Source organism: Poecilia reticulata, chromosome 7 (genome assembly GCF_904066995.2).
Source record: "Poecilia reticulata chromosome 7, P_reticulata-male-v2, whole genome shotgun sequence".
NCBI lineage: Eukaryota > Metazoa > Chordata > Actinopteri > Cyprinodontiformes > Poeciliidae > Poecilia > Poecilia reticulata.
Genome location: NC_088836.1, coordinates 22218790 through 22244806, shown reverse-complemented (window position 1 = coordinate 22244806; position 26017 = coordinate 22218790). Strand labels below are relative to the sequence as shown.

General features: G+C 41.2%; 1 protein-coding gene across 1 annotated transcript in view; it reads left to right on the top strand.

Annotated features, from left to right (window-relative positions):
* bicd2a (BICD cargo adaptor 2a) overlaps positions 1 to 26017 on the top strand; it is a 43032-nt gene that overhangs the window by 5335 nt on the left and 11680 nt on the right. The window contains exons 2-8 of the mRNA XM_008414086.3: positions 11852 to 12064; positions 21319 to 21471; positions 22589 to 22803; positions 22892 to 23138; positions 24534 to 24791; positions 24874 to 25077; positions 25152 to 25700. Of these exons, the coding sequence (XP_008412308.2) occupies positions 11852 to 12064; positions 21319 to 21471; positions 22589 to 22803; positions 22892 to 23138; positions 24534 to 24791; positions 24874 to 25077; positions 25152 to 25700 (1839 nt within the window). The remainder of the gene's footprint in view (positions 1 to 11851; positions 12065 to 21318; positions 21472 to 22588; positions 22804 to 22891; positions 23139 to 24533; positions 24792 to 24873; positions 25078 to 25151; positions 25701 to 26017) is intronic.

Sequence of the window (26017 nt, the reverse complement as noted above, 5' to 3'; positions counted from 1 at the left end):
TTTGGGAAAAGGCTACTGAGAGTCTCTAAGCTCGGGTCTCCCTCTTTTGGTATATTAGCCTATACTGCAGTTATCGCCACACCTATTGGACCTGTAAACTCCACACTGCATTTGAATAGAGCGAAAACAGTACTTAATATTTATAAAAAGTGATTTCCTGTCCATCCTCATGGCTTATCCTTACAGTCCACTTAGACAGACATATGGTAAACGGTAATGAAAGATTTACTGCGCAGAGTTTAGGTGAAATGGCCCGGCCATAATCCAGAATGATTTTAAAAGCTTTTGTCGTCCACTCAGATGATCAGAATACCGCCAGCACCCATCCACAGTTCAAACAGAGGTCAAGTTTACGCTGAAACATTAGCGAGTATTCCAGATCTCAGTGAATGCATTATTTGATCTGTTGTTGGTGGTTTTATTAGTAGATATATCAAGTTTTTCTTAAAAAAAGGAAATATTTAGGAATCCCTTGGGAATTTCTCTATGAATTCTTCACATTCACTGCTCCTTTCTTCTGTGGATCATTCTTTGAGATCAACTGAAGCAGTCACTTATTAATGTCTCTTAACAATGTACCTCTTTTAGTAAAGTAATTTTATAAATGCAACTTTTTGAGTGCCCTGTGTGGAGGGGGCTATGTTTGGCCAATCTCTTCTTGGAGAAGTTTTTGAAATCTAAAAATTGAAGGTATGGACCAGGAATTTCTGTTACATCAAGCTAACAATAAATTGTTCTCAGGGATCCAACAGCAAGGAAGTTATTCCACTGCACCTCCATACTGACATGCTTAAGATAATACTGTGTCGGAACCGAATTTCTGTTTTGGAATAATGTATTTTTTGTAGATAGAATTAACTTTTGAATAAAGTCAGACATACATGTATAGCAACCCTGGAGGGTCATGATTCTGTTACTGTAATCCATTTAGTAAAGACTCGGAGAGGATAAGGCAGGAATCCAGGCTAAAAGCAGGCATGAGGTCATGGCGGTGGCTGTATGCCTTACACAATACAACATGAATCAGTCAGTCAAAGGTTAGACTCCTGTTTTCCTTCCTCTAAACTGTATTTCTACAGTGACAGAGAGTACTGTCTCACACAACACTTGCTTACCCTTAAACTCCCATGAGGCACAGTTCTTTCACTGTCTCTTGTTTATCGTAGCTCCACAAACTAACAGTCATCCCTTATGTTTTAGATGAACTTGCCTACATCCCTCTTTAAATAGAGCCCAAAGGTTTTGTCTGGGGCTCGTATCAACAGACATTCCTTATCTGCTGTGGTGCAGTCTAAGCAACATGATTGACATAATAGCACCTTCATAAGAAACATGTAAAGACCGACAGATGCTTATTTGCATCTTTGTTTTGATTGAGTCTTATCTCAATCACAAGGTCTTTTAGTTGATTCTCCATCAAATCTTTCTTCTTCCTTCTATTGTAAATACGTGGAAGCCGGCCTCCCCTGCGCCCAGCTCAGCATCCTGTTTACATGTGAAGGGTCCTTTTTTTAACGTAGAGGAAGTATATGAAATATGAGCCTTTATCAGTCCGGATATTTTTTTCAGTGTTGTGTGGGAAGTGACCACATCTGGTTCATTAAGCAAGTCTCTTCATTATGCAGGGCTCTGTCTCACCCTAGTTTTCGTTTAAATTAAAGCAGAATGTTGGTTTTTTGGTTTAATTTACAATACAATTCCTTTTCTCCCAAGGAATTATCTAACTATTTTTTCTCCTGTTTTGTTCTGAATTAAATCAAAATGTTAAATCAAATGTCTGTCAATGACATTTGATTTAACCATCCCAATAAAGATTTATAGTTTGTCCATCACTTAACTATAAAAATTTATTTCATCAATTGCTTGTGAACTTTTGTGTCCACACTTAAAAGATGGCCAACTCTTGCTAGCTTCTTGTTTTTCCCCACAATTTTACAAAATTAGAAATATGTATGGATCTTGTTTTAATGTGAAGAGCATTTTAAAAACAGCTGCCAAAGTGTGTTTTTAAATTCTAAGGTAAAGCATTGCTGAAGAAACAAAAACGTAAAAAAAATGCTGGCGCAGGCTTCATGCGCATGCATTAAGCAAATAAACTTGAGGTTGGTCCTAATGGACAGATGGCCTGTGCCCCACCCCTCCCTCAGATCTGAAGCTTTTGACACGCTCCACCCATATGGCCCGACCACTAAACAGCAGTTTTGTTTGCATATTCTGCTTCCAAATCGTGCGCTGTCCTCTAATTTGAAGCAGCCGATAACAAGATGAAACTGTGCACAGATGTTCCCTTTTGATGATATTACATTATGGCGTTTCCTCAATCTAGTCTTGCCCACTCGTCGTATTTCTACTCTGATTTACTGAGTGGTGTTTTCTGTGTCAAGTAAAGTAATTAAACCAGATTCCAGATCCTCTGAAGCACTGTCAACTTTTAATAAGCCATCTATTCAAACATTAGCAAACCTAATTTCAAGGGCTACCCTTTTGCCTTGGAGCTTCGTCTTGCTTTAATACCACTGTGTGATCACAGAACAGTAGCATGGCTACATTCCTCCCACATGTTATGCTCACCCTCTGCCATCTTCCTCCATCCCCCACTTATCTCTCTGCTCTCGCCAGGCCCACTTTTGTAAATAGACTACTCAGTCTGGTTTCCCCGTTACAGTTTGCAAAATGTGACTTCCATCGGTCCCATACTCTGAAGCTCTCATGTTGGGCTTATTAGAAATGGAGGAGTGGGTATCTAGTCAATAGAAGGGCATAAGTTATGCAGGAGGTTGGATGGAACATTAATATTTGAAACTGGAGAAGTAAAGGGAGTTGAGATTGCAACTGGATGTGTGCCAGACTCTCATGGGTCCTTGAGAAAAGCAGACAGAGGGGAAATGGGTTTGAAGGAGGAGTTACGGAGCAGTGCATGGGTTTCCTGTGGGAACCAGCTTGGTGTTGTTTTGTATTGTTTTATATTCGAGACAATTGAGGGTTACTCCATCAGCTGACTAAAAGGGTTTAAAAGGTCTTGGACTATCCAGCTCTCTTTTAAAGTTTCCCTTTCAGGTTTTGGCTTTTGCTTAACAAAGACGATGCACCACCTAAACCCAGCCTGGGCATTCTAGAGCCAGCCCATGGTAATCAATGGAAAATCAGAAATTAATTATCCTAAAGTGTTTATTCTGCATGAATATCTGAACATGGTGCTTTTATGTAGAAAAAAATTTGTAAATGTAATCATTTTGGGGGACTACCTCAGCACCCTTGTGTGTGCACCAATGCTAGCTCATGCGTAAAGTAAACTGAGTAAGGGATGCAGAATATACCACAATTTCAGCATCAGTGTGTGCATTAATTGTATAGCAACAGACTCTTTGAATTTTAGTATTTGTTTGCTCTTATCCAGTTGTCATGATTGCTCACTTTGCATTCCAATATGATCTTCTGGCTGTTGGATGAAGTTCCAAATCTGAATCAGATGTTGGACTGAGCCCAAGATGAAGGTTAAAATCCTAATGCAAACACCTATATTAGTGGTAATGTGATTCTTTTTGTTTAACACAGGCTGTAGTCCTCACAAATTAAAGCTTGAAACAACATAATCAGACTGTACATCCAATGGAGGACAGGACTTTGTACATTTTTCTTTTCCATTTCTTTTTCCAACAGCCACTTACATGAAGATAATTGGAGGTTCCAGTTGTCAGTTTAATCTATCACTTATTATTCTGTTGCCATGACTACTGTTAACCACAGCCAAGAAAAACCCAATTTCTTGGAGGTAAAAATTAAATATATATTTTTTTAGAATAATAGCATTATATCTCCAGTTCTCAACAACAATCACATCTACTCATGTGACCTTTTGGGAAAAGTAATTACCCACATCAAATTTATTTTTTGCTCTGCCATGTTATAATTGAACATGGCAGTGTTGCTGTGTGAAATGCCAGATTAAAATAATAATTTGTAGGCATTGAACAAATGATTAGTTATCTTTATTCTGCAGCCCTTTTTTCCACTTTGTATAAAATCTATTAAGCCCACAGTGGTAGGAAGGTCACTGAGCCGCCACTATTTCTTGCAAATTGAAATGAAACAGTTATCCATCTGACTCTCGACTTGGCCTGACTGCACTGGTGATCAGAACATGGGAATCGTACTGCTGTAACTTGGTAAAGTAGGTCAGTGTTTTGTATTTGGCCAGTACCAAGGGCACTTGGTACTGGCCAAGTGCCAATAGTCCCTAACTGCCTATTGGGGTTTAGATATGTGGGTGGATTTATTACAGTTGATATGAAATGACAGGTTTATTAGAAATGTTTTCTCACTAAGCGAAGAGATGGAAGCGATGATGCAGAACTCCGTTATATATAGCATGAGTCTATAAAAGTCTTGATTTACTCTTTGCTTGTGGCTGTGAAATAATATATCAGTTTTTTTTTTTGTTTGTTTGTTTCAGTCTTACCCCCAGTCCTACAAAGCTGAACTTCTTAACATTAGAGAGAGATCATTTTGTGTGGGTGGATGTCAAATGTGTCTTTTTGCACATGGTCCCAGCTGCTTCCCTTGTTGGTTGTTTCTGTCGGTCAGAAAAAAAGGCTTTTCTGCAAAGGTTACCCCCTTGAGTTGTTTCTTTGGGGGGAATAGGTTAAAGATCTATTTAGTGGTTTAATGATTTTTTTTTTTTTTGCTATAATATAGACTTGATTAAAACAGCAATGAAAATAATCAAACCAATCATTGAGCAGTGTATTATTTGCTCAACCAGATCTCTGATTGGAGAGGCTTGGCGATGTGGGTGTGGGCTGCCACCAGGATACGAAGGAGGAAAGCTAAAACAGCCATCTGCGCAGCCCTCGCCTTAACCGGCCGCCTCCCGCTCTGTCACTGTAATTGGCCTAGTAACCATAACGACGCCTACTCCCCTGGGGTGCGGGCGCGTGGACCTGGGAGATCTCATCCAGACAGATTGCCTGGCAGAAAGAGGAAGCGGCAGGCAGATTACAGGCAGGCACAGATAAGGCTCCTTTTGCATTGCAAATGACTGAGGTTGTGAATGCTCCAAGCTGGTGCTGTTACAGCTTCCAGAGATAAAGAAACCAGATTCCTGCTCTGACGCCGACGTACGGGGGCAACGGGAGGCCTATTGAGTTCCTGCCTCCCTCCTGAGACCCCGAAGGCTTTTTTTCCTCCATACTGTAGCAGTTGAACAATAGAATCAGTAAACAAACATTAACAGATGCGTCCTTGTTATTAAATGATTGTTATGGTTAAATAATTAAAACAATGACTTTATTACCGAGTACTACACCACAAACAGAAAAAAGAAATCCTGTCAGAAAATTTCTTATGTCCAACTCCAAATTGGTCTGTTTCTTTTCTGTTCACACATGTGTAGTAGCTCGCCAGTGTCATGTATGAGGCTTTTAAATCACATACAACCAGATTTAAAGCTGAGAAAATAACACGGATTCCCTAGCTTGCTGTTATGGCCTTAATGACTATTTTTACTGTGTAATAGTAGAGGAACTAGTCTCTGCACACACACAGCGAAACCTCAGTCGGCTTACTTGATAGTGTTGTCCTTGACTTGCAGGTGTTCTGCCCTTTGAAGATTTATTTTTTCAGCCTTTGTTAAAAGCATGATGACGATAATTTGGCGTCGTGTTTGAACACGATTTCTGCTCTTACCAAAGGATCACTTCACTTCTGATTATTGGCCTTTCCAATGTCAGAATAAAACATCAGATACAGCCAGAGCTGCTGGAAGAATTAACCGCTGCTGAATCATTACAGGCTTCTGAGAGCGGAGAGAATTCATGTACCAGCTGTGTATCACTGAGCTCCTGCAGCCCAATTATCTGAGTCTCATATTTTTATGATTGGGGATCAGCCTTTCAGTCAGGCTTCCTAATGAGCCTCATGAGTGTTATTAGTGCATGGCATGTAGAACACTGAATGCACTAATACACCTGTGCATTTGTAGCATGTATCTACTTTCTCCCTCTGCAGCTTCCTGGTTGTTTTTAAAGCTTTATGCCTTTCAGTCTTACGATTGGTGTCTACTTCAGGCAAAAGCATTTCTTTTGCAACGCTTTCCTCTGACCTCTGCTGCCTTATCGTCTGTGTTTGGTATTCTTCGCCACTGGAGTCCACGGCTCTTCCTGTGTGCGTTAAAAGCACGAGATGCTTTTAGTGCTGGTGGAACCCCTGTGAGGCTCTCACCTCCTGCTCCATAGAAGGGTCAGCGTGCATCATGACTACAGCTTCGGGTGATGCAGAATGGCTGACTGCGAGGCGTGCTGCATGAATTGTAAATAGGACACGAGTGTATGTGTGTTGAGTCTGTGAAATTGCCCAGGCCTGTGTGTGAATAATAGCCCAACGGCTCTGTGCTTTGCAGGGAGTCGGTGGCTCTGTGCCAGGAAACATTTCTGCCTCCCTGGTTAGCATTTCTCTCACCTCCTTATTCTCCTCTCACTCTCATGTTGTTTAGCACTGCAACGCTTTTCAGTCATCACACCCTTAAACCATCTCCGTTTTCTCTTCCTACACATGAAGAGCTGTTTTTGTGCTGTGACACAGTTTTCCTGAGACTTGTGATTTGCTGGTGCTGACCACAGGAACGTGCTAAAGCAGCAAAAGACGAGATCAGTAGTAAGCTGCAAGACGGCACTGGAAAGATGACCTTCAGGATGAAAGTGAATCTGTATTTAAGTTTTCCATCCCCCAATTTACAGACGAGTAAATGATTAGCTGGCTATGTGTTACTCATTATAGCAAATGCCATAGGTGTAAGACAGATGAACAGCAGGGTTGTAAAACCAAAGAACCGGTGCTGTGATACAGGTGTTGCATGTTTTACATCCTATTAATACATGATATAACATGTAGAGTGAAAATGCACCAAAATGGCTAAAAGTGACTGATCTTCAGCTGGATTGACCTTGACTGATGACCAGCCAGTTGGAAAGTCCAAAATACAAACTTTATCCAGTCACTGTCACTGAACCCACCATTAATAAACACTATAAGAGGTGCAATAGACAAAAAATGCTTTTGTTTGTATTCATCTCATAATGTTGTTTGTGTTGAATATGTTCAGCTTTAGCATTGTGTTGAACAATAAAGTCATGAGAAGTACATTAATAAAGAATCCATTTCCTACAACATGTCAGGATATTTCTGCAGTTCATTTGGGCTGCAGTAATGCTAGTTATGCTAAGCTCCTAATTATTAATTAAAATGTCAATTCTTCATTTTATCTTCATTGTGATGACAAATGGCAAAAAGGCCTTTAAAAAATACTTTTTAAATTCTCACTTCATTTTTTCTTATTGTTCTAAAAGAGAAATAGTAATCAGATAAAATCTTTACTGGCAAGTCAAAACTTAACCAAAAACTGAAGATTGGAGTTGACCTTAAAATTCTGATTGGTGGATCACTGAAGAGGTTCTAAATCCCAGACAAAAATAAAAAATAAGTCTTCTTAGTATAGAGTAGTGGGTCATTCTCTGGAAACCACAAGCTTGTCGGACACATTTGAACTCCATCCCTCTAGAGACATGGCCAGCTAAATATAGAATTAACACAGAGCTCGGAGCAATTTGTGTTAAACTCACTGGATGCGCAGTGGCCTGCGAATTTAGTCCAAAGGGAAGAGGAAGGAAACGAGCAGGACTATTTATCATCACAGTTTATGACTCCATGTGAGCTGAGACTCACGAGGCAGGAGATTCTATTCAGTGTGTGTGTATTTGCTGTTTTTTTGTCCCTCGCTGCTCCTCGCTTCCTCTGCAGTTGCATACAATGAGAACCCTACCACTGATCAGCCTTCAGGGTTGCTGAATCACTGCTTTGGCATCCAGAGTTGACCCCGGCTCTCCAGCCTTCTGCGTATTGAGAAATGGAACCGGTCGACACCACACAGCGTTATTGTTTAGCATTCGCTACAGACTCTCAGAGCCCAAGAATGCTGCTGAGGAGACGGAAATCTCAGCTCAGCATCAGCCCACACTACAGATGCTGCCAGAATGTCAGTTTATTACATTAGTGCATGTCTACGTCTGTCAGCCCACAAATTCTCAGTCGTACACGGTAATCCAGTGATTGCATCGAAGTCAGCTGTAATCTATTTCTCAGATTTTGAAGAGTTTCCCTCTAGATTATATCATAGGTGTTATGAGTGGGTTTTAGGTGTCTTCATACTGATTCACTCGTGTTAGCTATATTGAGAGTCTAGGACTATTTTATGACCCCTGTGCTTGATTCACTCCTACAAAAGCACCATCTTAGCCAGGAAAACAGGAAAATAAAATAAGACGATATATGTGTATTTCAGTTCCACTGTGCCTCTGAGCTATGTATTGATCTATTTTTCACCTGCAAGACCCCGATGCCCCTCACCTCCCCTCCCCCGTTGTGAACTTGCCTTACAGATCAAGTGAATCATCAACAGAATGCTTCTGTGTTGGAAAAACAAACAGTGAATGCTTTGGTCTGTGTTTCATCTGCGTTGCCTTTCTTTTCCATGTAAAGTTTTGAAACAGAGATGCTTTTTTTAACCAAAGCCTGTGTGTCCTGTCATTTTCCCAACCTTTTAATCAGCAGATTTGTCTTTGAAGGTTGCAACATTGTTCAGATTAGACGACATGCTGCATCACGAGTCCCGCCATGTTGAGCCATGTGTCTTTCATAGCAACTCTTGCTAAGTTGCAGTGTTTGTTTCCAAGTTTAAATCTGTAAAACAAACCACCGCCTGAAGAAGACTTAATGTAAAACTAAATTATAAAAATAGCTTCGCGCTTCCTCCTCCTGATGGTTTGCATCAGTTCACCCACGCAGCAGTCTGTTGTGATTCACTTCAACACACTGATCTTCAGTTCTTATGTGTGAAATTGTTTGAGGAAGTCAAGATTCTGAAAAGTTGAGCAAATCAAAACAAGATCAGAGTTCAGTAATCTCCTCCTCAGACACGTGAGGTTGGAGATCACTTCTGGTTCTACACTTTGGCTTTTGAATTGCAGTCCAGCTTATAAAAACCAGCACAACTCCAACATATGGTCGGCTAAAGATGAATTATAAACTGAGTTGACCGCTCACTGGGAGATTACAGCCTTGGCCACGTGCAATCAATGTTCCCTCCCTCAAAAGTAGCCTAAACTCTTGCCCCTGTGGGGAACTGAGATTAAATTCAATGGGTCAGTGGGGTTTTGGCAGGGGACTCTGTTTGCTTCAGTGATAGCCCTCTTTAGATTGGACTGATTGTCCCCTCAGAAACCAAGCCTGCTTTCAGATTATAATGATGGGATTCCCCCTGATTTTGATTGGTTCCTGTGTGTTTAATAACATTTTAATCAAACACGGCCCCCTGCTGATTATTGATATGATTTCCTTGGCATGTGGCACAGTTTGAAAAGACATTTAGGACACACACTGTAATCCACAATTTAAAGCACAAATTGTCTATTGACTTACACAGGCTTTCTATAAAATCCCCACTACTGGTTATATATTTACCGACCAACCACCTCTACATAGGTAAGAGATTGTTTATACTCGAGATATACAGAGACATTCTCTGTTGATGGATAATGATTGACGTTCTCCTAGTTAGCTAGTCAGAAACTAAAGATTGTAATAAACGGATGCAACCTCCTCATTCTGCAAGATCCAGCTGACAGGAACACTCTTCAGTGTGGGTGCTGTTACAGAGCAAACAGGAGTTTGAGTTAGTTACATTTCAGCATCAGCGAAGCTTTCATAAAATAAAACAGGAAGCACTAAAGCTGAAGGAAGCTGTTTAAAAGGAAAATATATTCCACATGTTGTAATGTTTCTGCAGTTCATTGTGGCTGCAAGAAAGACCAAGACTTTAGTAGATAACATGAAGGCTAAACTGAATACAGGAAACTTCATTCTATCTTTTCGAGTTTTAAGCCTATGAATCTGATGGCAAAGTGTTTGACATGTTTGCATGCTTTTTGAAACATTTCCAAAAGAATGTTTTGGAAATTCTTTTGGAAATTTACTTAGGAAGTAATAATCAATAATCAACTTATGTATATCATTGATTAGCAACTTGATCAATGATATAAGTTGCTAAAGACAATCTTATTTTATCAAAAATACTGTTTCACAGTAACGTCTTTCTCCTTGATTTTCCCTGAATGATGAGAGTTTGGATGTTTGCCACAGAAGCTTGTATTTCTTTTTTGTACTAATCTTTGTATTTTATCTCTTTTGTAAGATTGTTTCTATCGTCTGAGCAAATAAAAAAAACATTGGGACATTCCTCAACTCCTTTCAGCAAGTTGTGGCAATGATTTAATAAGTTGTGGTTTACCTCTGGAAGGTGTGTCGATGAGGATCTGTTAGCAGATGGTGTGAACCTTAAGAGAGATTTAATCTATTCTTCCACAAGGTTTTCTCCAGAAAACTTGCTAAACCCGGTGGTTGGGCGTTAGGACAGTCAGTCATGCAGCAGCCCGTTGTGTTTTTGAATTATTATACAATGTTTAAAGTTGACATGAAATTTGAAAATATCACTTGATAATTATTTGTTAATGAAAGATTTGAAAATTAGTCTTAAAAATGCTAACATTTTAAAAAGACTTAAGTAAATAAGAAATGCTTAACCTGATAGGGTCACAAGTAAAGCCTGGTGACCCTCCAGGTTTATAATACAATAATACCCTGGGGGAAACCCTGTTCCTTCTGAATTCAGGATTACGGCATTGCGCATCCTTTTAGCCAACAGCACACAGCATGACTGGGAGCCATCATTTGGTCATATTGCACAAGCCTTTTCCACAATCTCCTGTTTTACAAATGCACAAATTTGTCCAGGTTCTGCAAGTAGGGCAGTTTGACAAATACAAATATAAAAGTGTTTTGTTTTGTTAAGTTTTTTTTTCCTTGCTTGCTTAGAAGCAACCACTGGGATTCATACAATGCAGCAGCCTGCCAGCAGCCAATTGTAGTAGCTGGTCACAGAGAGAGAGGCAAATAAGGTCATGTTCTTTATCTCATGTGATTTTTAGATTACTGTGTGCACACCCGCTACGAGGAGAGATAAAAAAGAATATTTCCACCCAAACAACGACGGTTACGGGATTGAAAATGAAATCTGTTATCAGACGGGTGATTCGTTTGAGAAAGCAGTGCGTGGCATAACCTAGTTCCCGCTGTGATGAAGGTCTGTCTCTTCCAATGGTTTGGTGTTTCTGCCTTGCAGGCTAATAACACATTAAGGTTGTATCAACAGGACAAAATAATTTTTTTCACATCTCAAATTACATGACAGTTCGTTGCCTTTTAATGCTGAGAAAAATTAGAGGCCGGAGCTTTATCTCATCTGTTCTTTTAATCTACATAAAGTTGATCCTCTCCTCATCTGATCTTGTGACCTCCTGTTTTGCTATGATCTAAGGTATTAAAGAGCATTAAAAACAGTCCTTTCACAATCACTTGGACACTCGTCTGTTTGCTCTACTTTTGCTGTTTGCCTGTTTCCATCTGTGGGGTCACTGCAGTGCACGTGCTGGAGAGGCCAGCATCCTGCAGCCAAAGGAAGGGGGTGGGACGGGATTTGGTGGGTAAGACACTGATACAGCCCAGATGGACCCTAAATGATAATCTCCACTGAGCGACGGGAGTGTTTTGGTAGATTCTGCTCCACAGTCCTCAGGTGAACCACTAAAGAAGAGATCAGTGTCAGTTTAAAGCGGGTGAAGCACAAGCAAACGTTTCTTCCATCAACTCCTGACCCTTATATTCCAAAATGTGACACACTCTTGGTCGCCATGTATCAAACATTATTTCTGTAGCACTAAAATATTATTTTCTGCACATTTAGGCCTTTGGACAAGCTTACACCAACCACAGGAAGGTGGCAGCAGATGGGGAAAGCCGGGAGGAGTCTCTGATCCAGGAGTCGGCGTGTAAGGAGGCCTACTATGAGCAGAGGGTCCTTGAGCTGCAGAACGAACTGCGGCAGACTCGCAACATCCTGACCAATACCCAGTCTGAGAATGAACGCCTTGTTGCCATCTCCCAGGAGATGAAAGAGGTAAGGAGTGATACAAAGCCCCTACTGTGCAGCTCACTCTTTATTTGCTCTAAAGAATAATGAATTATGTATATTTAATATTCAGGATTACGGCATTGCGCATCCTTTTAGCCAACACCACACAGCGACTTGGAACATAAGTGAGCTCTTTTGCTGCAAGACATATTGGCCTTCTAAAATAATTCTATCTGAAGCATTTTTATCTCTATTTTACTTTTTTTTTAATTTAAGATTGTGCAAAGGCTTTCAATTAGGAATTTGTGACTTTCTGTTTCCTAGGTATACAGATATGATGAGAGATTGAGGCCGATTTCTTTTAGCCTCTCTTCAAAATGGGAAAGACAAAAAGGTTACATAAGATGGTGAACACCGGTTTGCCTTAGTGCCATTCTTAAGTTATTTACAAGTTTTAGTTAATTTTCAAGACAAGTACAGTCAGACCAAGATAAACATTAATGAAATGAACTGGGAATGTGACTGATATGGCAGTATGAGGGCAGACATTTTGCCGCCATTCACATGTAGAGGAGTCTCTACAGTGAGTCTCTAAAGCTCACTGTCGGAGAACCAGAGAAAAAAAGTGACATCTTTGGGGGGATTGAGGGGGGCTACTGAGTCTCTATAGCAACAGTTTGAAATGTTTTTGTACACATCATTACCATGGTAGCCGATTTCAGTGAATGCTCTAGTATGGTTGATGTTGCTGCATTAATTCTGTTGTATGTTAACCATCCAGGGGTTTTAGCTCTGGCAGAGATGCTTTCACGTGCTTCTGACATGTTTTGACAACATTAATTACCTAATAATTATGGAAACGCTTCATCTTTGAACTTGATGTTCTTTACTCCACCCTATTCTCAGGTGAGGTGTGGCTATAATCCTGAAAAAAGTAGATGAGTCAGCTATTTATTTGTGCTTTTGCGATGTAAAGCACTTTGGACTGTTGTTGCTTAGATGTGCTGTACAAATAAACTTGATTGATTGATTGACCATGGGAAAAGTGTCTACTCCAAAAAGATGACGGGATCCCACACAAATTGACCAATTATCTTAGTTCACATCCCTGCATGAAAATGGTTCTCAGCCTGTTGCGTTTGCTGTTGCATCCTAGGCATGCTTCTTTATTGGATAACTCTCAACTCCGATTAAACAAACCTGTCAGTGTTTGTCTGACGCTCAGTCCAAACCATTTCTCGGCGCACATTCCAGCAAGCTTATCCCAATATCATGTAAAAATCCATTATTCTTGCCCTACTTTGGACAAAGCCTGTCCTCTTCATCGCTGCTATTTACATACATTCACAGCCAATTGACCTCATTTGAAGAGACAACAGCCCAGTTCAGGACGTGGGCTGCGTGTCTTTGCCAGGAGTTGTGTGATGCATGTGCAGCAATTTCTGCATGTGATTCCACAAGTGATGATGACATTATATTAGCAAGATAGCAGAACAGGCTGGAATTACATTGACAGGTGTGTTTGATGCAGCCGAGACAAGAGGACATGAAAGGATGAAATGAGATGAACAGAGAGGCAGGTGGAGGCCCTTGGGCATGATTTGTTTCTTTGATGATGAGGTCTATGTTCCCTTGGCGGCCAAGTCAAAACTGGAATAATAATGAAGGGATTTTGTGTAGCAGATTGCATGGTGAGATGAGCTTTATTGCAACGAACGGAACAGACACCTGGAGCCTGTTTGTTTAGGTTTCATCATCTTTAGTTTTTATAGCACGTTAATGAAGCTACAATGCATCACCTTGAATCTTGCTTCTGACTTTGTGCTCTTTTCTTAGATGCACTGATCAAAAGATTGTGGACAAATTCTGATCCCAGCTTTTTGACCTGCAGATGCTCATTTTAGCCAAATCAGAGAGAGAGAGCAATCACTGCTAAAAAGGATTTTAGAAATTGATGACAGGTTTGATATTTCGAACCATCTTTAGCTATTTGTAGTTGATACAGCTCTATTCCAAAGGATTACAGACAACCATCTGCAATTAGCCGGGTCAAACGCCAAACATTCCCTTCACTGAACTATAAATATATACATTTTTTTTTTTTATTAACTAATTGTCTGAAACATGAATTGACCATCCAAAATCACCTGTTTCTTTGTGCATCCGCATGGGACTAACTGTTTCCTGTTTCTCTTTCCGGTTTAATTATCTTTCCATAATATTGTTAGACCCAGCTGCTCATCCGCAGCAGATTTAGCCCAGTGCTCTGTGTTTAAGGTCAAGTCCTCAATAAGGGAATTGATGAATTTCTGAAGAAACCCCATTGGTCCGTAGACATCCGCAAGAGCTACTGCTGTTTTTTGAGTCACTGTTCGAAACAGATGTCAGCAGTGCTTCTTACAGAGATTAGGCAAAGACTTAAAAATGGCATGTTCCTGCCAACGACTTAAATTCTGAAAAGCTCTAAATACAGCAATAATTAGGTCAGCTGCTGCTTCTCTGTGTTGGTGAAAGTTAGTTTTATGGAAGCCAGATGTGCTCTACCATGCTATTGATCCACTGTGCCTTCAGCCAACCATCTACTCAAAACATGGTTTCTTTTTCCTGTTACATTTTACACATTAAATCCATCACCTGTAAATTCTAGACTCTAACAGGTAAAAATAATTCACAAAAATCCGTGTAGAATGGCGAAATCCTAGCGCAAAAATTTGTGTGATAGGTAGACGGAGCCTAGTGCTGCAAGGTTGGAGGCCTTGTCCTGTTAGGCGACGGGGCATGGATAATACCCGTGTTAAACGGATGGTGGAGTCCGGCGACGACAGGCGCTTAAATTCTGTAACAAAAGTATGTTTTTATCTTTTTTTTAATTTTTTTTTCTTTTTCTTTTTTTTTCTTTTTCCAAAATCTCTTTCTCTTTCTTACTGTTTATTCAATGTCACATGCTGTTTTTATTTTGTTTTTTAATTATGTAAAGCACCTTGAAATGCCTTGCTGCTGAAATGTGCTATACAAATAAAATTTGATTGATTGATTGATCACCTGGGGATATTTACAACAAATACCTTCATGGTGGATTTAAATACAGAGCAGTTCTGATTTACTGTGTTGCAGTGTGGTTCACTGGTGTCTTTCTGGCCAATGCCATCCCCTTTTTGACCACCGGGCAGTATTGCAATGGACTTCAATCCGCACTAATTAGTCGGATAAAAGGTTCTGATGTGTAAATTACCTCATGTATTCGAGATAATGGCACCCCACCGGTGCCACTTTACCGGGTGCTAGGAGTGTGTTGTGGTGGGCAAATGGAGAAAGCCCGGGCACTGAGGCTGGCATTGTGACCACACTGGCAGGCCTGAAAGAAGCCTTTGTCTCTGGGATTTCGAATTAGCCCTGAGCTGATGCTGGAAGAGGAAAGGGGGGAGGCACTAGGACACACTGAGATTGATACAGAAGAAAAAGGAGACCTAAAATCCATTTTGAGAAGGAGCTGGGCTTAATGGGCACAAATCCATTGCCAATAGTGGATTGCTCTGCTTTTTCTAAGCGTGCATGGCTAATCATGTAGAGTCAGAAGGTGGACTGACTGAATGACTCAATTATCATAAGTTTAACATGGAATGCAGCTGACAGTCTGCAACTGTAGCTTCTTTCTTTTATTTGTTTGAAATGACTCTAGCCATACATGTCTGCATAGTTCTTTCAGTCCAAGATGCAATATATTTTAGTTAACAGCTTCCACTGACTCAGTATATGTGGAACAAAATGCATCCAAACATTCTCAATTTGATGGTTTTTGTTCCAAAACCAGTTGTTTTACAGCAAAATTTCACATATCTGGAAGCTCCGTTTACTTAACAGGATTTTGTCGCAGCTGAAGCATCTCAGCTGGTTCCATATTTTCCATTTAAACCAACCAGGCGATTTAATGCCAAACACTGATATGGTGGCACAAAGCAAAGATGAGACATATTCCACTGGTACGTCTCAGTCTATAGGATTATAGTCAGACAAAGAGCCAGTAACATTGTGAGGAGGCGCACGCTTATAGGCATGACTTCATTAAATCCAATCTCATGTATTGTGGGGAATATGCCTCTAGTGATGCGCCTCATTATCTTCACAGAATAGGAAGCCCAGATGGATGAGTGTCAGAACATTATCATGCAAAGCCATAGCCATGTTGTAAATGTTATCAGTGAGCTTTAGCCTATCTTCACACTGTGTTTTCCACCCAGATTAAGGGTTCCTCTCTACGCCTCCATTTTAAAAAGCTAATGTTGGCCCTCAAATGATGAGATTTCTCAGCTCATTTTAACAGTTTATAGGCACAATTTTTTTTTCAGTTTGTTTAAGAGTGTGAAAGTGGAAGGACTGTTTACTGATGGAATAATTCTCCAAGGGGGGTGGATAAAGCTAGGGAGGTGAGCCTCATTACAAACAAGACCACTGTTTTTATTATACCCAGAAGAAATCTGAGTACGGGGCTTCATGTTTTTACTTGTGAAATAGTGATTCACAGAGGCTCAAGAGCAATTTTGTTGGCACTCCTAAAGCCATGCCTCGTGTTGAACGGTCTGACTAGAGTCCTATAGAGATCCAAGGAAGGTTGCTCTTTGTTCCCTGTCATTATCATGAGGCTAATGTAATAAGACTCCTAGTCCTGGAGGACTCCGGGGTGTTGATGTCTGCCTCCTCATCATTTCTCATGACATTAATGCTGAGATCGACCCTCTTTTTTTCTACGGCATTTTGGAGGAGGAGAGCGTGCAAGGAAAGATAAATGGAGAGAAGGCTGACAAACTGCTTCTTTATAAGAATGGGCTATTACTGAGATGGATCGGTCTGTTTTGGTAGCATTATTCCTACTCCAGCTGGCACGTATGATTCACAACCTAATGAATTTCTGGATTACTGTGTTTTACTCCCTGTTTAGATACAGAAGCTTGAAAAAAAACTGTAGACTCCCTGAACTTTAGAGTTTATTGCCTTCTAATTACAGGCCATGGATTTTATTTGTTTTTTCAGTGATAGACCAACATACCCAAGGCTGAGGCAGAGGTTTACCTTCCAGCGACACAAAGACCCCAAACATAAACAGTAGCCTAGTTTAAAGCATTTTTATGTGTTGGAGTAGCTTAGAGAGTTCAAATCTAAACTCAATTGAGAATTTGTGGAAAAATTTTTATATTTTTGCGGATGAATTCTATCCAATCATGGAATCAATCACTAGATGTGGAGAAACTGGTAGAGACATCAGAGACACGGAAAGACTCTCAGCTGTAATTGTAACAAAAAATCATTCTGCAAAACATTGAGTCGTGCATCTAATAGTATGGTTCCTATATTTGGGGTGTGTTTCTTAAACACCTTTAGGATATTTTCAATTGATCCTTATAATTATTCATTTAACTGCTGCATCACTAGACCACAGAGATTTCCTGCTGTGGATCAATGTTTACTAATGAATCAACTACAGCTTACACATACACACACAGGCCCTCATGGGCACTTCCATTAATGGGTGTAAACTCAGATTTTCCACTCTGATTTGATCTCACCCATATGACCTCAAATTCACAAACTCACTGAGTTCAGGGAATGAAAGAGTCACCTTGTAGGTTTCTATGTCATCATACAAAGGGAAAAGTACGACAAGGCAGTCACTTCTAGAGTTCTCTACGTTTTTATATGATCTGTTTCCTTTAGATGTACAACCTTGACTGTGGTTTCATGATGAGTTGGAGCTCCATGCAAACAATGGCAGCCACTCGCAGCAAAGGCCGGGGATAAAAGCAGATCGGCTTTCACCCTCCTGTGGTACAATGCCTCTGAGCTTTGATATTCTTTGGCCTTGTTTGTGTAGCCGCTCTACATCTGTTATTCATGCCCCGTCTCTCCTGGAAGTGATTTGAGGTAGATTTGGCTTGGTGGATTTAACGTGAGTTCATATGACTTTGAAAGGATGTTCAAGGACGTGTCGGTTTGCTCCTCATTCCCAACTTTAATTTATGGCGCAGATTTCAGGAAAATGTTTCCCTCACTTCTACTTTTCAGATGTGACGGACTATAGATTTAGCATGTGGGGGGAATAAAAGTGATTGACTCATGGCTTTTAAAAGCACACGGATGCAGGGATGATGGAGGCACAGTGGGGGTTGGAAAAATTAGAGCAACAGGGATGGTGAAGTGGCAAGATGGAGGTCAATGGTGTCACTAGGAGAAGTAGAGAGATGGAGTAAATATAAGCACAGGGAAGCTGATGCTCTGCCTCTCTGTCGTGACATTTCTGGGCTTCTGCACTTTGTGAGGAAATGTGTTTGGAAAGAACTGAGACATACATTTTGCTTAAGTGCAAAGTGAATAAGATGGAGAGGGAAATTGAGGTCAAGGGGCTTTATGCGAAAGCAGAGAAGTAGGGCAAAATATGTATTTTCCCAGTCAGACTGGCTGAATGTATAAATAAAACAGTCTTGTACCATATTAGTCTGTCCATCACTTTAGCAAGAGGCAGACTAAGAATAGAAGATTACAAAAAGATTGCTCTCTTTGTAATGGTAGTCATGCTAATTGCTAATATAAGACATTAAAGACTCCAAAGACTTCTAAATCCTTCATTTTTTAAAATGTCTTTATTTTTTGGCTATAAACCAGCTAAATTCTTAATCGGGTTAAAGCTTTGCAAAAAAAATCAAAGATGAAAATTTTTTTAAAAAAATCTGCGTGCCTTTAGAAATTTTACGATGCAGTTCTGCGCTTTGGCGTAGCCTGGTTGTGTTAGTTCTGCCACCAGGTGACACTCTCGTCTGGAACGTGTGTGGCTGACAGGACAGCTGTCAAGGCGTCGGCTGTAGTGACAAAAGCTACAGCCGCTGGCCTGACGTAAGCCTGTGAGTGACTTCTTCCTAATGAGCTCTGTTGGAGGCAGCAGATTGCTCCCCAGAATAATTCCAGTAACATTCCCCAGAGTGTCATTACGGCCCTCACAAAAAATAAATGTTATTAGCACTTTGTAGTTTTGGAACACAATTTCCAATCTGGGGCACGGGGTAATGGAGGACGCAGAAGGTCAAAGGTCACCACCCATGTGTGCATTTCAATCAGATCGGAGCAGCGTCTTTTCATCTGGAGCTAACCCACCAGCTGAGGCACATAGCCCTGACCAGGAGGAGACCTGAGCAGCCAGCTGGCTCTGCATTGTTCAGCTAACAAAAAGAGATTACTCTGCTGATGAGATTATCTTCAGACATAATGAATTCACTGTTTATATTGTCTGATACATCTGAGCTAGTGATGCTCTTAATGCTGCTTTCTCAACTTTGCTTTGATTCTTGTCTCTCTCAGAAGTCATAGAAGTACGACTTTCTTATTTACTAACGCACCAACATGGTTCATCAGACATGTGCATCTGATGAATCTTAATTCATCAAATGATGGTCTTAAATCTATCTGTTCTGCACTTGGCGTTTAATTATTGAGCTGCTAACATGGATCATACTCTTGATCTCTGGGAATTAACAACATTTCACTGCCTTGCTATTCATCCGAACCAAATATTAAGGGTAGTGAGCTGTAAAAGGAGCGAGCGTTCAGAAACACTGCTGCTTGTTTAAGACAGCGTTAATAAATTAGGTGTTTAATGGCATCTAATTGCAGGGATACTCAGATAAATAATACTTGTGAGCTTAAACTGCCTACGATCAGCACTATAATCTTTCATAAACCAGAGTGAGCTCAAACAATAAAAGAATGAGGCACTTACTTATATCAAAAATGACGTGGTTCAGACAGAACTATTGGGTAGTAAAAGACAAGTTGAGAACTGGAACCTTTTTGGTTTAAAATCCTTATCTTTAGCTCCTTGTTACCAGTTTAGGTGCACATTCATAGTTTGGTATGTTTCCAATTGTGGTGTACTCGTATGTTTTTAGCTGATGGATTAAAAACAGTGAGGTGTTCAAAGCTTGACGTAATGTTCTGGAAGGTAAACCTGCTTTAAATGTTTCTACAACTTTGTGTCTGAACTGTCTGCTGTTAGTTTGTCTCATAATACTTTTTGTTCTTTGATGCTTTCTAACAAACCTTTGATGCCTTCAAAGAACATCTGGATTTATACTACAATTAAATTATAAGCACGGTGATTCTATTTATTAATTGTGTGCCTTACTGAAAGCAAATGGTTGCCCTGGATTTAATACCTACAATAAATACAAATGTACCTCTTCGATTGAAAATAAATAGATAAATAAAACACAATCCTTCAACTTCCCAATGATGTGCTTGTTGGGCTATCATAAAAAGACGTCTTTTTGTAACATATCAAAACTGAAAAGTTTCCAGCGGTGTGAATACTGTTGCAAAGCCCTGTATCATAATGATAGTTAATCTAGATGAATGTCTAAGTGAAACCCCCTCAAGAGCGACTTTGGGAGACCGATAAAATGACCCCAGAGGAGGGGATTTTGACGTGGCCACATGGCGATGGCATGAGAGGAAGGGGTCAAACGAGCAGACACAGATTGATAGTTAATAGTCTCTTCGGTATTAGGTAATCTCCTGACTGAGAGACCACTCTCATTAACACATTGATGTAAAATCCAAGACATATGCTGTTTTTTTTTTTTTTTATTATTCTAACTAAGCATACTAGGCAACGAAGTACTTCCTTTTAGGCAACTGGTAAGGTTTTGCATGGTTCAGTAGGGAGATAGAAGCCTTATGGTGGAAAGGCTGGTTCCTGGCTTCTCTGTGCTTTATTTTATTAATGAAGCCTGAGCAGCATGAGGTATCAGACTGCCCTTACAGGACATTAGAAACAGAGTGGGGTTTGGTAATAGGAGCTAACAAAAAAGTCAACGCAAAACCTCTTGTTTCTCTGGCACACTTCTGGGACATTTCAGCCAGTTTTTGCACCACCTTTCTTCTGTAGCTTCCTCACTTGTGTCGATTACTCTTTAGATACAAAGAAAGACTCATAATGGGGTTCTCATTTGGATAATTAGACCATTGCACAGCTTTTCCACCCACTCACAGGAAACACTCGTCCCTAAGAGAGACGAGGCAGGCTTCAATCCCTTTAGTGCAGTTAGAAGTGTCAAGTGAGAGAGCTGGTGGCCCACTGCCCGGAGCGACACCTGGCACCTACCTTCCAGCAGGCACACATTTGGTTCATCCAGATGGGAGCTCTTTATAATTTAGTAAGATTGAAAACGTTAAAAACGGTTGCAGTGCTGCAGCTCTCCTCGATCAAAGTCGGCATTGCTCAAGCTGACGGCTTCTCTAACTCTGCTCACCTACAGAACGGGGAGATGGTGGAGCTCCAGAGGAATCAGCTGCGTGATGACATCAAGGAGTACAAGTTCCGGGAGGGCCGTCTGCTGCAGGACTACACCGAGCTGGAGGAGGAGAACATCTCTCTGCAGAAGCAAGTCTCCGTGCTCAAACAGAGTCAGGTGAGGAAGTGCCAGAGGGCAGAGTGTTGCCACGGTAAAAATTACATACACGCATAAAACGATGAGATGATTAACTATAAAATGATTTGAGATCAATCTTCTTAGCAAATTTCTAATTGCTTTTGAGTATCATTTAGCCACTTCTTAGGGCTGAATTTATTTTAAACAAGCCAGTTATCAAATATAAACCCTAAAGTCGATTATCATTTCATCTACTTCTCACTGGCCTGTTTTCACTGATGACATAAACAAAAAACATTGCCTCTTTTTCATATCATGTAATGCAATTCTCTGTTGAGTTTTACATGTTTTAAGTCCGCCATGAGAATAATTAAAAAAAAATAACCACTGTAACTAAACATCTCTTTTTTCCCCCTGAAGTTTATACTTATATTTTATTGCAAATTGTTTTGAACTTTACATAGTAATGGAGCAACAACATCAGCAACCTTAATGCTGCTTAAGGTTCTTTGTTACAGTATGTTGATACAGTATGGTGCACAAGTCCCTGTTGCTTGTGGAACTTTTTCAACACTTTCTCCTTCCACCCAACTTTTACTTATTATGCTGTGATATATCATCCGTTTATTGAACAACTGCTGAATCATTGAGCATTTTTATTAGCTGTAAGTCAAAATGATCAAAGCTAGCAGGAAAAAAAAAACATTTGAAATATATCGATTTCTGTCTGAATAGTGTTTCATTTTTAATTGACTTCCTGAACTAAATTACTTTTTGATGACACTCTTATTAAAATGCAACATGTATGGAACTATAAGCCTTTGTGCATACTGACTACTGCTGACTGTTTTTGTCATAATATTTACAGGTGGTTTTCACCACAATCTCTGACTGACAATGAACCTTTGGTGTTTTATTTTGTACTAAACTAAACCTACTCATACGCGTATATGAATGTATGCTCAATAAAAATTCTTCCAAATTTAGAAGGATCTCAAACATGTTTTTTTTTTTTTTTAAATAAGATTATCTAAAGTGCTAAACATACATTTTTATAATGATGCTTTTGTTTTTGGTGCCTCCTCATCAGTTAACCCAATGGCTGATTTTCTATAATTCCAGAAATCTTGACTCCTCTTGCCTCTGCTCTGTCTAGGTGGAGTTTGAGGGTTTGAAGCACGAGATCCGTCGTCTGGAAGAAGACACTCAGTTCCTGAACAGCCAGCTGGAGGACGCCATCCGCCTGAAGGAAATCGCTGAACGTCAGTTGGGCGAGGCTCTGGAGACCATCAAGACGGAGCGGGAGCTCAAGACCTCTCTGAGGAAAGAGCTCTCCCACTACATGAACATCGGAGACACTCTGTATCACAGGTAACCAGAACACAAACAAGCTGCTGTCAGGCTTTAGGAAACTCGTTCAAAGCATCAAATAACGTAATTTCCAACATCTCTCCCTCAGTCCTTTAAGCATTTCCCTGGATGGCCTCAAGTTCAGTGACGACGCCGCCACGGAACCTAACAACGACGAGGCTCTGCTTGGATATGAGAACAGCTTCACCAAACTGGCCAACACCATCAACGAGGACAACCGCATCTCCACTCCTAATAAGGAGGAGCTCTTCTGCCCAGTGCCCAGCCTGGTCGACGACCTGCTGAGTGAGCTGAACATCTCAGAAATCCAGAAGCTCAAACAGCAGCTGATGCAGGTTGGTCTCTGTTCACATTTCTTTGTCACACAGCAGTATTGCCATGTCTTAGAGATTTACTTGTTTCTGTCAGTTTTAAAGTTGAACGTCATTTTAGTGGAATAAAAAAACAGATAAAAATTGCAAAAGACAAAATTTGAATGGATCAAAAATCTTTAGGTTATCCTAAAGCATTATTTCTAAAAATGGACTAAGAAGACAAGAGGCGGGGTACAGCCTGGACAGGTCACATGTTGACAGCTTTTAGGAAACTTTGGAAATTGTGCTTATCACTAATATAAGATGTAGAAACAGTTTGAAAGATCTCAGTTTAAAATGGGTTTCAACACTTGTTTTGCAGTTACTCTTACAGAGTGGTGTGATTTTGCCTCTGCTCCTAAATTAAGTAATTATTAAAGAATGCTAAATAAAAAGAAAATCTTTTTGAATGTTCTTTTGTTATCCAGTGTTTTTTATAAGAAAGTGGAATTTACTGTAATCGGCATCAGCAGGTCAGAGCTTTGCAAGAAAACAAATGGGTCCGAGAAGTTAGCTGTAAAGTCCTGATTGGTCCATTTCTAACCAAGACAGAATTCATCTGTATTTAAAGGTGTGTTTCTCAGAGGAGAGGCTTGCTGTATCCTGACCCATCAGCCTCAGGCATCTAAATCCCATTACAGTAAAGTTAATCCAAGGAGAGCCAGACACACACACACACACACTCTGGGCTCCCAGGGCAGCAGGTGGTGCCACTGGAGGTCCTGCCATCTGCTTGCTCATCGCCACAAGATCACACATGTCTGGGTACCATGGTCACCAGAAACTCACCTGAACCTGTGGATAGCAATTGTTTTGCACACTATTATTATTTTTTTATGTCTTGTTTTGTCTTTTGCCTTCATCAGATGTAGAAATGGCTGCTGGGGAACATCTGTTTCAGTGGCAGACCATCTGGTTCTTTTTAGGGGTGATGTGACCTTAAAGGCTCCTAAAAAAGATCTAATGGGATAAAGTCCTAAGGCAGCTTTTACCTAGGCCCACCTTATGGTACCAAATTTATTTTAAGTCTTATTTTCTGCAATGTAGTTTCATCTTTCATTAATAAACTTCGGGCACATATCATGCGGGCATAGTTTTTGAAATAGCTCAGTGCTGATATAAACCCAGCTTTGTTCACGTGTGTAAGTCGACCCTTACCCGGTCGATCTGAACCGTTAAGGTCACACTGACCCTGATGCTGATATTGCTGGCACTCTGCCTCATATTCTGCGATAACACCATCCTGATGCTGAAGCAGCTTATCACATGGACAGTTAATCCTCTGATTTAATATTATCCTTAAAAGCGGGAGTCCCGTTTCCCGTCATTTAGTTATTAAAACATTAATAAATTGCATCTCTGTGCATCTCTTCTCAGATGGAGCGGGAAAAGGTCAACCTGCTGTCCAATCTGCAGGACTCCCAGAAACAGCTGGAGCAGGCCAATGGGGCTCTGTCCGAGCATCAGGAGAAGGTCAACCGGCTGACCGAGAACCTCAGCGCCATCCGTAAGCTCCAAGCCAGCAAGGAGCGCCAGTCTGCTTTGGACAACGAGAAAGAGCGGGACAGCCACGAGGACGGAGACTACTACGAAGTGGACATTAACGGACCGGAGATCCTGGAGTGCAAGTACAAGGTAACTCAAACGTCTCTCGAACAAATCAACAAAATGTCTGTGTTTTGACTTTTTAAGCTCAATCATCATTTTTCTCCGGCAGGTGGCCGTGTCTGAGGCAGGGGAGCTGAAGGAGGAGCTGAAGACGCTGAAAGCAGAATACCAGACCTGTCAGTCGCGCTACGACGAGGAGCGCAGCCGTCTGGAGAACGACGTCAGGTCTCTGGGAGATAAGCTGTCCAATCTGGAGAGGACCACTTTTGTGGAGAGAGAAGAGAAGGCTAAGCTGGAGAAAGAGCTGCGCAAGGTGAGAGGCTTCTCTGTGAAACCATTTCTGTGCTCCCAAAGAAGCAGGAGCTGATTTATTTCTTTGCGTTTTAGCTGAGTGACGTGGCGGGCGAGTCCCAGGGCAGTCTGAGCGTGGCCCAGGACGAGCTGGTAACATTCAGCGAGGAACTGGCCACCCTCTACAACCACGTCTGCATGTGCAACAACGAGACCCCCAACAGAGTGATGCTCGACTTCTACAAGGAGGGCAAAGGTGGCCGGAGCAGCCCGGAGGGCCGCGGTCGGCGTTCTCCCATCCTGCTGACCAAGGGTCTCTTCCCAGAGCACGGAAGGGCCGACCTCAGTGATGGCGCTCCCTCGCCCGTCTCCTCTCTCCCCTCCCCTGTGTCGGACCACCGTCGCGAGCCCATGAACATCTACAACCTGGTGGCAATCATCAGAGACCAGATCAAGCACCTGCAGCTGGCCGTGGATCGCACCACAGAGCTGTCGCGTCAGCGGGTAGCATCTCTGGAGCTCGGCACCGTGGCAGACAAGGACAAAGAGGCCTGCATGGAGGAGATCCTCAAACTGAAATCCCTGCTGAGCACCAAGCGGGAGCAGATCGCTACTCTGCGGACTGTCCTCAAGGCCAACAAGCAGGTGGGTGAATCCGTTTTGTCTGCTCCTGTCATTGTTTGTTCAGCCTGCTTGTTGTTACTATCAGACAGAAACGGTGAAAGACGGAGCTATTTCAGGTCTGATCAGCTGCTGCACCAAACAGGTTGCAGACGGGTTACAGTCGCAAACACACGCTGAGGAAGCGGCCATATGGTGGCAGCTGCCCTGAGTATCAATGTGTTTAGGAAAACAGAGCTGCTGGGTGAAATGCAAAGAATTTTAGCCCTAATGTTGGGTGTGTTTGCAGTTGCTGTGGCAGCCCTTAAAGCTATGTGTGGGGCTATTCACTGAGAGCACAT